Raw genomic sequence first — 17,024 nt, 5'->3', positions numbered from 1 at the left:
TACTTTAATGACATCACACCTCCCATAGTGGGAGCTTTTGTTAGGGCCAACAACTTGAAGCCAGTAAGGAAAAAGGTGATTTTGTTAAACCCCAGATGAGCAAACTGGAAATGGATTGACATTGTTTACATGAATATTACTTACCAGCCTTTGAGTGAAATATGATGTAATATGGGTGAAATGATAGATTAAATATGTGATATTTTATGAATTATCTTTTCCCTTGTCCTCCTCCTATAGGTCAGAGGTCAGGTTCAGCTACAGACCAGCTGGTAGGGATTGGGTGTGTTAATCACCTCAGCAGGGTGTGGATGGTTGCCGACAGGACTTGACCCCTGGTCCTCTAACCTCTAGGCCTCCCTGCTGTCCCTCTTTGATACACCTTGCCTAAAGGGAGGGCTTTCTCGCCAGGACAAGCCCACAGTGCAAATTCATCCACAACAAGTCATTCTACTTTCAACAATTCACAAAATGTTCAACAACGCACATTTCACTAGAGAACGCACAGGGAGGATCAAACGATGCAAAACCAGGCAGCCACCAACTTTAAGCACATGGTTCATATTAAGTGCTCTGGATCATCTTATAATCTATAATAAAGACATAATTAAAAAAAAAAACATGAGACCAGACTAGAGCACATTCTGTTGGGTCATCAGGTTAATACTTTATTTTGTTTGATTGCAGCAAAGAGAAAGAAAGGGAGACGGAAACAAGAGGAGAGAGAGAGAACAAGAAGAGTGTTGGAAAAGGAGACTACAGACTTTGGGAGAGCTGTGGCTACAAGCCTTTGTATCAAATCTAAAGACAAAGTCATCAGGCAACATTAAAACATCTTTTAAAAATAACATTAACATATTTTGTGGGCTCTATATGGCACAGTATTACCCTAGACATGTACACAATACCAAAACAGTTTAGCCACACCCCTACATCTATGACCAGCTTCATAGCAAACTAAGCCATGAGATCTATCTCCAGATCATATTTGTCATTTTTCAAGAAATCGTTCATTTACTATTCAAATTTCTTATGCCATAACAAGGCACCTTAACAGTTGAAATCTGGCAGATCCACATCTCACTATAGATAATTATCATTTAAATATCAAAGCAGAGGCACATTCATTTAAACTAAAACATACAGTAAATAGTTGTATATTACCACCAGATTCCAGTCCAGTCACTACAATACGTCAATTTGCATGCTTTTGGTCTGTATGATAACCGTGACGGCAAACTATGGCATAAGAAATGGTCCAAAAACACAAACATGTCCATCTACAGGAATGGCTTCAGATAGTGTAGTTTGGAGACAGCAAGGCTTGGCTAGAGAGGTTTACACTGGAACTAACCCACAGAAAAATGTCAACAAAAAAAAGAAAAAAACAGGCGGCCCATATACTGCCAAGGGATATGCTGCTTAGGCAGATTTATTTTGGTTTTCTTATTCACGCAGAGTCACTCGCTCTCTTACACAAAACACGTACACACACGGCACACACACGCAAAAGGCTTGTAACCACACCCAAGGGGATGCTTGTGCGCCCCTGCAGTTGGTCACGCTGTGTTTTCACACTCCTGCCTGAACCAAACAGCGCCCCGATACCATCGCGCACACACATGCACACACACTGACACACGTGTGCTTCACTCAGACGTGCTGCAGTGTGTGAGTGTGTGCTTGAGGGAGGAGGGAGAACTGAACAGCTCCTAGATAGTGATTGTGAGAAATAAATGTGGCAGCTAGTATTGTGGAACCTTTTATCCAAACTCCGCTCTATAATGAGTAAAATAAAAGACTACAGAGATATGGAAGGTTGAGAAGCCAAAAATACAAAAGGAAAAAGAAACAAAAGCTGTGCGCACAATGCCAGATTTTCTGAGGATATAAACTGTTAGGAAGCAAGTGTTGCTCATGCTTTGTGGATACAGAACCCAAGTTTATTGACATGTTCCTAGGACTACTGTATATATGCATACCAGACGTTATACGGTTCTTTAACAGGTTATTTGTGTCAAAAAACAAAAGAACTGAAACCAATCTACCATTAATGCAGTTGTACTTCATTAACCTCATGACTAAATTTACATTCATATTTTTAAGTGTACTCAAATCCCCCCTTTTCACTGAAGCCACTTCCAACTGGTAAAAGGGGGCTAAACAACATAAACAACAACATATTGTAACAAAACAAACAAACAAAAACATATAGAGATAACATTACACATAACAAAAAAAGGCCCAGGGGGGCATCCGGGGAGTTTCGGCCTCTACTTTGGCTGCTTAGCTCAGCCTTATCCTAGCTCTTAGCAAATGACGCAGGGCAGAAAAGAAGGAAATAGTTCAGACTCTTTCCAATGCCCCCTCAGTCGGGGAGTAGGACAGAAAGTTTTTGTCCACAAAGTCCTTTCTGTAGGGGCTTCTGACTCAGATTCCTGCCTTTCTGTGCCCATCTATTTCTTTCCCTGTCCAGAAATAACTCTATACCCTGAATCCATTTTTCTTTTTCCTTCCTTACTCTCACTTTCTTCTTCCTGGCCTAGGAAATGGAGTGTGCCTTTGGAAGAGGAAAAAAGGCTACTGAAGATGAAGGCTGACTGATTTTTATTCTTTTCTCTTTTTTTTATGTGAAGGACATGAGATGAAAACCGGAAGTGCAATGGTCTACGAGCCTAAGATTCTTACCCAGTGGCCAGCTACATATCCAAAGCAGCTACAAGTGTCGACATTATCCCCTTTAAGTGACCACTACTTTTCTATTGTGCACATAAGGTAAAAACTACGGTGAACGCTATGCAGATCCTACAGAGCATCATCTGGCCACACGGTCAGATGATCTGTCATTGTCATAGACTCACGTCCAACCATAGCATTGACTTCTTAATGATTTGGATATGAGGAATCACTTCTAAATGCACTTCTACGCACTGACCTACAGTAGCTAGTCCAACTAGAGTAGGAATGCTGTGTGCGCCTCAGAACCACATGGAATGATCAGCGCTTCGGTGGCATACTCTAGCCATTCATGCACATACTCCATCACACGCACACAGCATACACACACGCACACATATATGCATACATACTCACCCACACACACTAATACCTGCATAAGCCCACTTCTGCATGCACAAATCCTTACATACTGTGCATGTACATGCTCATATATAACTTTCACGGATAGTTTGACAACGGAATACATCAGTATTCTCATTCACTCACACCCATACAAACACACACACACACACACACACACACACACACAAGGTTTGTGTTGTTTAATGCTCTACCTCCAACTGTGTCGAGTAAGGACTCTTCTGTCTCATCCCTTATCCTTGCCCACACAAGCCTTCCCAGAAGAGCGTTTATCCTCATTATGCAGTCACTATAAAGGGAAGCAGACTGAACTAATTTTTCACACAACACACACCCTGTTAGCAGTTCTTATTCTTATATTATAGATAATATCATAATGAGTCAGAGAGGAAGATTAATCAAGCTCTAGAACTACAACACACTACAGCAAGACAGGAGAAACACGGAGAAAGGTGAACAGGAGGAAAGAGAGGGGAGTAATGACACGTCACTGTAAATATCTGCCTCTCCTCCCCGTTTCTTTGCTTCTTCTCCTCCCTTCACCCTACTCCTGATTTCATGCCTAGCTCTGATCTCTGAACAAAAGAGAGGCAGGGGTGCTGTGCGAGTGTACTCAGTAACCCAGCGAGCACGCACCCCTCCCCCCCCCATCCTCAACAGGCCAGGCCGTCCCCTTTGAAATATATTCCTTAGTTATAGTGCGTTTGTGTCCTACGGTTTGCCGCTGCTGCTGTCCCGGTGCTTCTTCCCACTGCCACTGCTGCTGCTGTAGAGGCTGGGATTGGCCACAAGGGGGTGAGGCGCTGCGCCCATGTAGGGCCCAGCAGTGGCTGCGTAATTGAAGATGGCAGGGAGGAAGGGCAGTGGCTCCACCTTGTCCCCCCCAGGTGCCATCATGTTCAGAGCCACAGGAAGAGCGGCCAGGTTATAGGGGTAGGCCAGCAGCTGGGGCCCGTAGAGCAGCTGGTAGGGGTCCGGGTAGAAGGGCAGCTTGGCCAGGTCCCCGCCGTTAGGGACCATCACTTTCCCCAGCGGTCCGAAGGGAAGAGCTCCAGTAGGATAGGAGGACATGAGCAGGTTCTCCTCCTGCTTCTTGCCCGAGCGGTAGCCGCTCGGTACAATAAGGGGTAAGGGGAAATCCTGGGCGGGGTAGCCCACTGAGGCGGCCTCCCGCTGTTGGGAGTCTCTGGAAGATGTGGTGTCCTGGTGCTCAGGCTCAGGTGGTGGGGGGGCTCGGGGGAGAAGCAGGGCATGGGCAGAGGGGCGGTCGCCGGCACCAGCTGCTCCGGTGGGCAGTGTGAGCCTGTCGAGGCCTTGCGAGGTGTGGTGAGCCTGGCGGGTGACTTGAGCTAAGAGTCCAATAGCGTTGGGGGACCGGCAGGGGGACTTGGGAGTGTGCCGGGGCGAGGAGGGTCCATTTATAGTGGTTTGAATGGGGATGTGCTGGGGGGACGGCGCAGGGCTCAGGGGCTCCTCTTTAGGGACCAAGAGAGCGACCCCCTCCTCTGGGAGGTGGGCAGCTCTGCTCATTTGCTGGAGCCTCTCCGTCTCCATTTCTCTCTCTTTCTCCATTTGTTTCTCTCTCTCCCTCTCCCTCTCTCTTTCTCTCTGTCTCTCCATCTCCCTCTCTTTCTCTATCTGCCTCTCCATCTCCCTCTCTCTGGCTAGTATAGAGGACATGGTCAGGTCTTGTGCTTCGTTCGGAGAGGGGCTCCTGGACAGGGATGGGACTCTGAGATCTTGGACCAAAGGTGGCTCCTCGTAACCCGCATGTAGAAACATACCATTCCCACCCTGCCTCTCTCTATCCATAATGACCCCTTCCCGTTTCATGAATCCCACCTCAGAGCTGGGAGCTGTTGTCATGGAAACAGGAGGAGCAGCAGTGGTTATTCTGGTCTGTGAGGTCATGGGCACGGTTGGAGAGGTGTTGGTGGGTGCCATGAGGTGCGCGGGGCTGGGTATTCTGTGGATCTGGCTCTCTAGGTTCTTCTTCCTGGGTGTGCGGTAGTCCAGACATTCAGATCCGTTCATGACTAACACACTCTGGAGAGTAGAGGGTGTGACAGGCGTGGGAGGCGTGAATTCGGGTTTGGGGGGCGTGAGTTTAACCGGGCTATCTAATGGAGGGGTTATGATTTGTGGGCTGGGTTCTCTCTCAGGAGCTGCAGGTTTGAGTTCTGTCAGTTCAGGTTTGTCATAGGATTCTGCTATCTGTTGTTCATCTTTCAGTTCGCTGAGATGGCTTTCACGCTGCTGTGATGCTAAACAGTCACCGCTACTGGATGGGTCAGGCGTTGAATAGCTGATAACCGAAACAGACAGAGCAGTGGGAACCTGTGCCTTTTCAGTCTCTAGGTCTCTACTAACAGTGTTAACCACTGTCTCTGCTGCTTTTGGCTCTGAGTCTCTGTCGTCCTTCTCTCTTTCTGGGGAACTGCTTAACTCATGGCGCCGGATATGGCGGGTTAGCGCTGAGGATGTCTTGCACACCTTATGACACTGTGGACAGGTGTGCCGTGCTAACGCTCTCCTGCTTAGGCGACTTGGACTAGAACTCCTCCTCACTACTGCGCCTACCCCTCCCTCTTTTTCCTCTTCATACTTTGCCGTCTCTGACACGGCTCTGACCCCAACCCCTTCACCTCGTTCATTAAGTCCCACTTTAGGGGGCACAGGGGACGCTTCGGTAGGCTTGGGATGCTGGGCTCTCTGGTGATCCTCCAACTTGTCCCTTGAGGGGAAAGTGGCATGGCAGAAGAGGCAGACAAACTCAAGCAGATGGCTCAACTCATGTTTGTCTCGCTTCCTGGGGCTAGAGAACCAGCGGCCACATGTACCACACTCTGCTGCATTCCCATTAGTCCAAGGCCGCCTCTTTATTCCCATAGGAGCCGCTGAGGTAGACAGAGGAGGCTTTGGAGAGTGCAGAGGAGGGGTGGAAGCCTCAGGACAAGCTTCCTCAACCTGTTCCTCTGCCTCTTTGTTTTTCTCCTTCGAAGGGACAGAGGGATAATCTTTAATTTTTCCCTCTTCCTTCTCTGTGTTACTTTTTGACATTTTTTCAGCCTCCGCTACCTCCTCCTTATCACCTCCCACCTCTTCCCCGTCCACCTCCTCCATCTTTCCATCCTCATCCTCATCTTGTGTTATATCTGTCTCCTTGTTCACATGGTTTTTAAGCCTTTCTGCCCTCCTCATCAGCCGGAGGGAGCGTTTGTATTTCAGCTTCCTCTGCCAGCTCTTGGCCCTCTGGAGATGAGCTTGGGCCTTTCTCTTGGGCTTGTAGGAGTAGTAAGGCCGCCATAAATCGTCCTCCATGTCGTGGTCACTGTCCCCTTGCTCACGCACCTCTTGACGGAAGTAGTACTCCCTCACTTCATCAGGGGATTTGGAAATCTTTTTCCTGACCTCCTCCTCAGAGCCTCCTCCTGTCCTCTCCTCCTCAGCTCCCAGGCTGGCTCTGCGGTGAACGCGGTGCTTGTGGTGATGGTGGTGGGAGTGAGAGTGGCGGGGCTCCTTGGCGTCCCGCACAGATGACGTTTCACTCCGCTTGGTTTTTGGAGGAGAGTGGCTCTTGTCTCTCCTGAGGTCTGTCTCAGAGATGCTGCGCTTGACAATGGCCTCCTCGCCGATACGTACAGTAATCTGGCACAGCGGCCCTGCCCCTTTCACCTGTGACCCTCCAGATGCTGACAACTGCTTTGCGTTAGAGATGTCACTCTTGCTGTGGGACTTGCGTGATTTGTGATAAGATCTGCCTGTCTCTGCATCCTGTCTGCCCCTGGAGCCCTCCTCTGTGATGTCTGAACTGTCTCTAGACCTCTTTCTATGGCTGTCTGCATTCTCCCTTTGCTTTTTGATTGGCCTGGGACTGGCCTTGTGGGATGTCTGACTGTCGCTGCTTTCAGGGGAGGAGCTGTTCAGTGAGCTTTTGCCACTCCCAGAGGTGACCTGGTTGCTATGAACAATGACAGAGGATGACACTGCTGTTCCATGAACTATGACGGAGGGTTTTGTATGGCCATACGTTATCACAGAAGACATGCTTGTTTCTGTGCCTCTACCGGTCTTGGGAGTTTTGGTTTTGCTATTACTAGACATTTTGAAGCTGCCACTGCCTCTTCCCTGCTCTAGCTCTAAGGCCTCACTCTCATGTTTTCTCACTTGGGGCATGTCTGTTTGGGGGAGGGGCGCTAATGTGGCGAGGTCCCTGTGCTCCACAGCCATAGAAACAGGGAAGCCATCAGGGAAGGCATCTGGGTCAGGCTTCACACTCTGAGGGTGGGCCCCACTGATGAGGCTCTGGAGGTCTCCAGGGCCCAGAGCGCAGTCCAGGCCCAGGGGCAGGGGAAGGGAGGATGGTTCAGTTTGTGGCAGAAGCAGGCCGTTGGGCAAACCATCACTGTAGGTCTTGTAGGGTCTCTTCTGGGAGCGCATGGGGAGAAGGCGATAGAGCTTAAGGGCATTAACTTTCTGCTTGTAGCCACCGTTGGCTGTCTTTTCGCTGGAGATGAGGCTGGGGTTAATGCCGTGGATGGTCTTCTGGTGTGTTTTGAGATTGTAGTAGGTGGCAAAGGCATCCCAGCAGAAGATGCACTGGTAGCGACGCTCCCCTGTGTGCCACACCTCATGCTTTGTGCGATACTCAGCCAGGGCAAAGACTTTGTCGCAAAAATGACACGGATATTTGCGGCGCCATGAGTGCACATTGGAGTGACGCTTGAGGCTGGATAGCGTCATGTAAGACCGCTCGCACACAGAGCAGAAGTAAATGACATTGCCATCTACCACCTTCACAAAATGGTTCTCATCGCCCCCCAGCAGCTCAGCGGCTGCTGCATCATCGCCTTGGATACGGGCCAGGAGACTCCGCGCTTTCTTCCCTGGCCGTGCCTTACTGCTGTCTATAGCTCCTGCACTTCCCACAATCACTCCCCCTTCCACTCTCACCTCACCCTCCTCCAGCGGCTCCTCCTTCGGCTGGACAGTGAGCGAGGGAGGCCCCAGGCTGTTGGAGGGTAGGCCTGAAGCTCTGCAGCATGCCTCGTGGGACTGCAGTCTCTTGCTGTGGATGAAGGCTTTGCCACAATAACGGCAGCTGAGGGCCCGGCTGCCGCGGTGCAGCCGCATGTGGACCGTTAGCGAGGAGGCCGAGCTGAAGAGCCGGTGGCACACTCCGCAGATCAGCTCAGGCTTCAGGCCATCAGTGGGGGGGAAGGAGGACGGGTGGGGGGGAGCAGTGAGAGCCTCAGAGGGGGGAGGAGGAGGAGGTGGTAGCGGGGGAGGGAGATGGAGGGTGGGGGGATGAAGGTTTGGTCCATGAGGGCTTCCCACCTTCCCACCTGGTCTTCCTGTTATTTTCTCTTTCCTCTCTGTGTATGTGTCCCCACCTCTCTGGCTCTGATAGGCTGAAGTGCCCAGGTTGAAGAGGATCTGGGCGGTCTGAGAGGGTGAGGCTGTTCCGTTGGCCGCCCTGTGTCTCTCACCCCACCCATCCCCTCCGTAACAGCCCCCTACAGACCCGCTGGAGGACCTCGGGGGAAACCTGTTGAACTGAGTCTCTGGATTGACTTTGGAGCACTTCAGAGGAGGGGGGGATTTTATATCTTTCCTGATAAGCGCATTAACAGTCATGGGAGATGAGGAGGAGGAGGGCGAAGAGGATGGAGAGCTGTCGTGCCTGGGGGGCTTAAAAGGTCTGTGCTTTACGTCCATGGTAGCATCCAGTTTCCACAGCGACCCCTCGTCCGAGCCCTTGGAGGACGGCCGCCGTCGGTGGGGGGAAGGGGAGGACGAGGAGGAGCTGCGACAGTGGTTTGGAGAGGTCAGAGAGGCAGGCAGCGGGGCGGCGCTAAGTGGGAAGGTTAGGGTGATTTTATCGTTCTTAGGCCCATCAGCCATGTCCTCCAGCCTGTCCCCCATTGCAGCCTCTCCGCGGCCTCCTTGCCTTTTACCCTTCATCTCCAGCTGCTCAGCCTCCCCTTCCTCCTCCTCTGCTTCAGGCTGAGAGGCCACTCCAAGACAACGGCTTGGCTCGTGTAGTCCTCCGACCCCGCTGGAGCCGCAGCGGGTGGGGCAGAAGTTGTCAGTCAGGTGGAACGGTGATAGTAGGCCAGAAGAGGAGGCCTGCGCTGAGTGAAGGGTGTCTAGAGCCACTACCGTCAGTGGCAGGTAAGACAGGGGTGACGACCGCTGACTCCGGTGGCACGTGGCGTCCTTGGTTGTGATGTGTGCGAGGTCGCAGAGTGGAGCGTGCCCAGCGGCCAGGTGCTGTTCACTCAGACGTGACTGAAGGAGGCCCGCACGGAGGGGGTCCCACACCTTCTCACCGGACACCATGACCAGCCCCCGAAATCTGAAAGACAAATCAGAAAGAAGGTATTAGCATTATAAACAGCCCAAGATGAATGCAAAACATGCAAATGCACATGGCATAAAGCAGAGAAATGACAGTATACCGAGAGCTTTTGCGATAGCAGTCATGGCGCTTATGGAACACTTTTGAGAAACGGCAAAGAAACCCAAATGCCCCAGCAATGCTGAGCTCCAACAGCTCAGCCAGGAATGGTGAGTGAGAGGAGGGAGCGGGTAGGGGGAAGGAATGAATCTGCGGCAGTGCTGGTTTAGATTTCAGCGTGCCACAGCCAAGCTTTCAGAAAGGCATTCCAGAGATCCATCTCTCTCGGCTGTGACACAACATTCCCTTTGCCTAATTGGAAGGCATTCAGATTTAATCAAGATTCCCTCAGAATAGAGTGTTGACTTGCATCCATGGCCTTGGCGCACATAAAAATAGTCCCACTCTCTTGCTCTTTAAGCAGACTAAAGGAAAGGGGTGGCTGTGATCACTGCCTTGTTAGCCATTCCTGGCAGTGGCTAGTATCTGCCGGGCATGACTCTAACCATTTATTTGTGAAGGCAAGGGCGGGAGGGAAGGAAAGAGGGGGAGAAGAGAAGGGAGGGAGAGTGCATGCGTGTGTGCGGAGAAGGGGTGTTTTTCCGCCCTCTGCATCCGGTACAATCTCAGCTAAGCTCGAGAGGATGAGCGACGGGCACTTCCCATTTCCATTCTAATACAACCGCCATGGTGGCGGATACAGTCCTCCTGCAAATTCTTCATGCATAAGCTAGCTGCAGATTCGCCTGCGATAGGCAATTTATTGTTATTACTTATTTAAAATGGGAGCATGTGGTGGGGTCTGCAGACTGGGGAGGGAAATGGAGACAGTATAAGGCCATAATGATGCGACGAGAAGAAAAATCCTCAGTCATGCTTTTCTGCCTGCGTTTTCAAGCAGCAAAGCAGCCAGGAAGGCAGGCCGCTGTAAAATTCCACAGGCAGCCCTGAACAGGCAGAAACTAGGTCAGCACTGTTATTGCAGAGGGAAGAGGAGGGAGAGAGAGAGAGAGGGAGAGAGAGGGAGAGAGAGAGAGAGAGAGAGAGAGAGAGAGAGGGTAGGGGAGAGCGAAAGGGTGATAGAAAAAGGGAGCGAGAGAAAGAGAGTGAGGGTTAGTGAGAGAGCAAGAGACAGAGAGAGAGAGAGAGAGAGAGAGAGAGAGAGGAGAAAGGAGGGGGTTGAAACAGGAACAGTCAGACACACTGCACTGTCAGACAGACAGGAGCCCAGGCAAACACGCACACACACATACCCGCACACACACACAAACACACAAACATGCACACACACACACACACACACACACACACACACACACACACACACCACACACACACACACACACACACAAACATGCATGCGAACAGACATGCAAACAGACATGCACACACAAACTGGCATGCACACAACACTGTACGTTCTCCCATACATGCCTATGGGCAAGACACACAGGCATAAACAAACTAGGTTTACATGGATGGACCCGCTTGTAAATGACATGCAAAACAAAAGGGTGAATCCAAGTGCAACACGCCACAGGGACTGAGGGCACAGGTGGAACGAACTATAGACAGATTGAAAACAAAAGTGTATATTAATGTATTAAGTAAAGGCAATGGCACATATTGTATGTTGTATTGGGACAACAAACTATTTCATGCCTTTTCATGATTATCTATGATTATTAAGGGCAAAAACAACAATGCACATTTTTTTCTGGCCAGGCTTGCACTATTTTATGGACGTGCATTGAAATAGGCCTTCGCTGTCACTCTCACATTTACTGAGCGATAGATGTTGTGCAGGAAATCCCTTATGTCAAGCGCCAGCCTGCTACAAGTGGGCGGACACATTGAGAGACGGTGCTAGGGCTAAAAATGTCACCATTTCATCTGATGCTTGCGCCGCGGACAGGAAAATGCGTATGACGCCCCCTCGCTCTTTTTCTTCATCTCCCTGTGACGCACACAGCCTCTCCACAAGCACAGCCTGCACGACACTGGCCGACCGTGACAGGCAGCTTTAAATACGCTTTAAATATGCTTAAACGTACACAGACAGAAATGTGTACTCAGACGCATAGGACACGCATGAAAGCACTGTCATCACTCTTATTCGTAGAGACGTGTGGATACACAGATAACACACACAAACGCACAAACGCACACACAACCTTCCCTATCACATGCAGACACACAAACAAACGTGACCCTCAAAGTGGCAAGAACCCTAAAGCAAAATCAAAACAAAGAGCAACCCTGTCCCCACGCCTCTCTGCAACAGGATGCTCTGCGCAAACAAACATGTTAGTCGGCCTGAGAACTGTTCATCTATTTACGCTTGCGGCACTACAAAACCGCATAGCAAGAACAGGTGCTCAGCTGGTGCAGGAAAAATGACTAACTAGTCTCACATAAATGAAAAAACACATTATACCAAACGCAGTGGCTTACATATAATCGCCGAGGCTCTACGGTGGCAGTCAGTGGCAAACGCGCTGGGGCAGAGGCATACTTTCTGCGATGCACTGATTAAATTTGTATTCCATATCAAATGATGAATGTGAGGCAAAAGTATAGACTGTCAGCTTTTGATTCTGGGTGTTTCTTCGCTTCAATGTTAAATCTTGAGAAGTAGCTCAAACTTGCAGATTAGTCCCCCACTTTCAGCTCAGTAGAAGTTTTGAAACCAATTAAGTTCAAGGAAATTAGAGTGCCGTTTGTCTCAAAACCCCTAACATGAACTAACTGCTTGAATTGTGTGACCAATCCAGATCAGCAGACATCTTAGTATTTTTTCTTTGAGATACTCCGCCTCTTGCATCTGAAAAAAAGATGACTTTATGACCTTGAAGACCCTGAGCAAGTATTCCATTGAATTCAGTGGGAAAATCAGTCAGGAGGAATATCACTGCTAAAGTGGCCTTGCATAACTTTAGGCACAGTGGCAGCATGGCAAATGTTTTTGGCAGGTACGGCAGCTCAAGGCCTGGACATTGAACCAGCCACAGAGCAATCTGTTTATTCCACACTGAAACTAGTACATGTGCCGACAGACAAACAACCATTAAGATTCATCTTACATCCAAGGTAGACCTCATGAATCTAGTGGCACTAATGGGTCATAAATGTCACACAGTTATTAGTTACCGAAAAACACATGCAACCAAAAATGAACTTATTTGGTTCTGAAATAACTTAAATTTGAGCAATTTGGTCCAATACCTATGCTCACCGGGGATTAAAGGTCTGATCACGGCAACTGACAACTTTAATGCTGGTTAAGTGCCACTAAATTTGCTTTTACATTTTAAAGCAAATGTAAATAGATGACAACCGATTCTTTTGCCTCATTTTCATCTTTTTAGCTGAACTATAAGTTTCGTCAGAATACAGCTAACATGATCAAGTCGACTCCGTTTTGCCGATACTCTACTGTATCTTTAGCTGTGATGTATGGTCATTATGTCAGTGTGTGTGTGTGTGTGTGTGTGTGTGCGTGAGTGTGTGGGGCCATGAGGGAGTGCCTGCAAGGCGGAATGTGGGGGGCCTCGGTGTTCCAGCCGGTGAGCCAGCGGCGAGGAGCATGTGGGAAGAGGAAGGTGTCGGTTGGGCTTTCTCCCCAGTGAGGGGCAGCCAGAGGGGCCCAACCATTAGAGCAGCAGTTGGTCTGTGAAGAGGAGGGGGTGTGTGTGTGTGTGTGAGGAGGAGTGTGTGTGTGTGTGTGTGTGTGTGAGGGTGTGTGTGGGTGGGGTGGTGGGGCATCGTTAGCAAGAAGGGGTACTGAACTCTCCACAACCCCCCGGCCAAGAGAGCATGGTAGAGCCAGCCAGATGGGATAGAAGGAGGGAGAGAGGAGGAGGAGGAGGAAAGGGGAAGGGAAGTTGGTATGGGGTGGGGAGTGGTTGAGGAGGAGAGTAAAGGGAGACTGGAGGTGGTAGTGGTGGTGGGGTGGGGAGGGAGGGGGGGTAACTTCAAACACATCTCTTCCATGTTCAGATTTCATGGTTTCCTTGTCTTTCAGATCCCACTCAGCGTGACTGACTGCATGCCCCCGTTCCTCCCCCTCCCCAAGTGTAAACTGTGGTATCGCGGTGATTTCGCATGCCACTCCACGCACCAGCAGACCTGCCCATGTCTAAAACGCCATATACTCTCCACGGTCTGTTAGCTCTCAACCCAGCACGTAATTCCCATAATTCTGCCCACTGTAACAGAATCATGGGAAGCATTAGGAGAGAGTAAGGCCAAAACAGTACCCCAGGAGAGCAGTAACACTACACCAGTGACCCTTTTGAGGTAATTTCCCCAAAATCATTTTCAATTTCACGCACAGTCCCTCTTGAAGGTGCAGTGAAAGCCCCTTTGGAGTTTTCGGTGTAAAACAACTGAAAAGCTTTTTAGTGTTAGCAAGGTTTAGCCGGAGCCACATGTTACCACGGTCAGCATGTACTGTAACTGTTAGGATGGCAGTTCAGATAAAACGAAGTGCTGCACCAGTTTCACAAGTGTAACAATACAGTGGCACGTCGACATCCAATAAGTTCATGTCAGATTTTTAAAAATAGTACAATGTAAACAAAGCTATCAGCCAGGTCTTGCACTCCATGACACTTGCACATCGGCGCTTATGTGTCCAGGTTAGGAAAAGGCCCAACGGTAAATACGGCAGGTTAGCTTCATCTAATGTTGTTTGACATCATGTGCGGCCAAAACACAAACAACCAAACTGAAAAGCCTGACTCCTCATCAGCACCTTCAACTGTGCAACATCACAGAGCAGAGAGAAACCACACTTCCCATCACCTGACCTATGACCCCTACACCCCTGTGGCATTGTGGATCATATTTTCCATACATTGAGCGCCAGGGCTTGGGTCGGCATCCATGGAAACCAGGAATGTGGAATAGTTGGCTGCAGACGCTCTGTTGTTTTGGAAAAAGTAGGGCTTAGGGCAGCAACAACAGGGCTGATGACATCAAAATGCCCTCTGCTGCTCTATGAGAGACAACCCCCAACAAAACAACAGACTGGTAGGCTATACGGTAAAATGGAGGACACACTGGGCTGGCCCACAACGGAAATAAGAGACGGGATGGCTCGGTAGAATTAGAGATGTTTACCATAGCCTAGATGCAAGTTTTTCTCCAAACTCTTCCTCCCTCTTATCTTGTTAGTAAGTTGATGGACAGGGGTGGCAGATCGGCCCACCATGGCAAGACAAGGTTTCCCCCAACAACAAAGCCCACATCATGTTTAACGGCTGTTCTGACGTGTGCCGGCGGCACCCGCCCCCCGTCTGGGGTGAATCACAGGGACGCAAGAGGCTTCGATAAATTAAAAGTTTCATCACAATCTCGAAACGAGTCATCGCTCCTGAAAAAGAACTGCGTGGTGCGCCAGCGACAGAGGGGAGGATGAGGGAGACAAGGCCTCTTATTGGCACACACACACACACACACACACACGCGCGCACGCACACACAGAGCACAGGCACACATAAATACGCACAAGCGTGCACAAACACGCACTGCACAGCCGCGCATAAATACGCACACCCACGAACACTCACACCCAGTGCACGCACATTAAAATAAAAACCTTCTTCTCCTCTTCACGTGCGAAACAACCGCCTCAGCAACGGAGTGAAGCAAAAACAAGCAGGAAAACAACAGTATTCAGCTCTCTTCCCCTCATTCTCTCTCCCTCTCTCGCTCTCTCTCTCTCAGGAAGGCAAGCATACAAGAGAACGTACCTCGGAAAACCTCCTGCTGCATCTCTGCTGCGATGTGTTCTCTCCCTCTCCCCTCACACTCCCTCTCTCTCTCTCTCTCTCTCTCTCTCTCTCTCTCTCTCCCCCTCGGTCTGTGTATGCGCACGTCTGAGTGTGAGAGAGAGAGCGCAGGGAGAGGCGGCGCACACACACACACCACACATACACACACACCACACATACACACACACACACAGGCAGCAGTGTGTGAAGACAGAGGGCAGGAGCGATTCTCACACTCTGACTCGCTCGCTCCCTCTCTCTCACTCACTCCCCCTTTCTTGCTCTCCCTCTGCTCTGTCTCTCTCTCTCTCCCTCGCCTGCTCTCCTCTCTCACTCCAGTTTTGCCTCTGACACACGATTCTTAGTGTTTTTGCTCTTTTTCCAGCAAGTGAATCCCCCCCTCCACCCCCCCCCCCCCCCCCCACCACTACCCCAACCCCCTCTGAATCCAATCTTCTTTTTATTTGGAAGTGTTGTTCTCTCTCTCTCTCTCTCTCTCTCTCTCTCTCCCTCTCTCTCTCTCTACATGCACACACACACACACACACACACACACACACACACTACTTTATATACACAAAGCCCAGCGATAGGGAGAGGGAGGGAGAGGCAGAGGGAGACAGAGTGGGAGAGCAAGCAAGAGGACGCCATTTAAGCAGTTTGTTACGAGCACTGCAAGTCCCCAAAATGGCTGAAAACAAACAGGAACCATGCCAACTAAAAAAGCTGGGCACAAGGACAGACAGACAGACACGGAGTGAGAGAAGGAGAGTGAGCAAGTGAGACAGAGAGAGAGAGGGGGGAGAGGGAGAGGGAGAGAGGGAGAGGACAAACTGGCGATAGTCAAATGGCGGATAGAAGCACTCTCTCAGAAACAAGTGAAGTTGAGAGAAAGAGAGGGATATTAAAAGGGAAAGGAGAGAGAGAGAGATGGAGATGGAGAGGCGGAGAGAGAAACTGGGGCAGGCAGAGGAGGGCAGAGGCGCTCTTCGATTCTTTATGGCCTCGGTTAAAAGGGTTCAAGTGCTATAAGGCACGATGGCGGCCGTGTCAAGCGAGCGCTCCAGGTCACTGTGTGTATCTGGGTCTGACCCCGCAGCCAAACTCTACCTATCGCTGACAATCACCTGTTTCCTTCTGCACCATCCTCCTCCTCCTCCTCCCTCCCTCCCTCACCAAAACAACACCGCCGCCGCGCCACCATCTTGGCCCTGATGTGCAGAGCTAAAAGGCCGCGGCTTAGATATCACTTCTGATTTATGCATATTCCACAAATCTCTCTCTCTTTTGCAGCAACTCTCAAACGTCCCTCTTCGTGCTTCGTCCCCGGGGCTAACTGCCTCTCTTGCCACGCACGTCATGGTCAATGGAAATTCCACATACCTCTGTTCTCTCTCCCTCTCTCTCTCTGCCATGTACCACTCAACGGCCCGAAACCAGGAACCAGAAGCTATTCTCTCAGCTGGAACAAGAGGGCTGCAGGGCAGAAAAATGAGAGGAGGGAGGAGGGGGGTAGAAGAATGTTCTGGTACTGTTATGCTACAACACCATCATACTTCCCACTGTCCTTTTGAGTACAGCTGCCCCCCCACCCCTCCCCACACTCCCCCATACCCACCAACTGAACCTTGACGCCAGCACCCCACCCTCCACTCCCCCTGCCCTTTCTCTCCCTCTCTCTCCCTCCCTCTCTCTCTCTCTCTGTGTCTCCCTCTCCCTCTCTCACCCTCATTGTATGCTGCCACACT

The 17,024-nt window shown here is 50.2% G+C and overlaps 1 protein-coding gene across 1 annotated transcript; it reads right to left on the bottom strand.

Moving 5' to 3' along the window:
• Nucleotides 1-654: 654 nt before the first annotated feature.
• Nucleotides 655-15,475, bottom strand: zbtb4 (zinc finger and BTB domain containing 4). The gene is made up of 2 exons (XM_071532028.1): nt 15,256-15,475; nt 655-9,457 (listed from the first exon to the last, which is right to left on the bottom strand). The coding sequence occupies exon 2, from the start codon at nt 9,439-9,441 to the stop codon at nt 3,811-3,813; it is 5,631 nt and encodes a 1,876-aa protein (XP_071388129.1). The 5' UTR covers nt 9,442-9,457; nt 15,256-15,475; the 3' UTR covers nt 655-3,810.
• Nucleotides 15,476-17,024: the final 1,549 nt, after the last annotated feature.

This window comes from Centroberyx affinis, unplaced genomic scaffold, assembly GCF_046629955.1.
Source record: "Centroberyx affinis isolate AG114_WGS23_722 - 3 ecotype Tasmania unplaced genomic scaffold, CSIRO-AGI_Caff_v1 ptg002154l_1, whole genome shotgun sequence".
Taxonomy (NCBI): Eukaryota; Metazoa; Chordata; class Actinopteri; order Beryciformes; family Berycidae; genus Centroberyx; species Centroberyx affinis.
The sequence above is the reverse complement of the archived record's forward strand: the minus strand, read 5'-3'. Positions and strand labels throughout refer to the sequence as shown.

Coding starts and splice junctions, on each gene's coding strand:
- zbtb4 (XM_071532028.1), bottom strand. CDS start 9,441: ATGGTGTCCGGTGAGAAGGTGTGGGACCCCCTCCGTGCGGGCCTCCTT.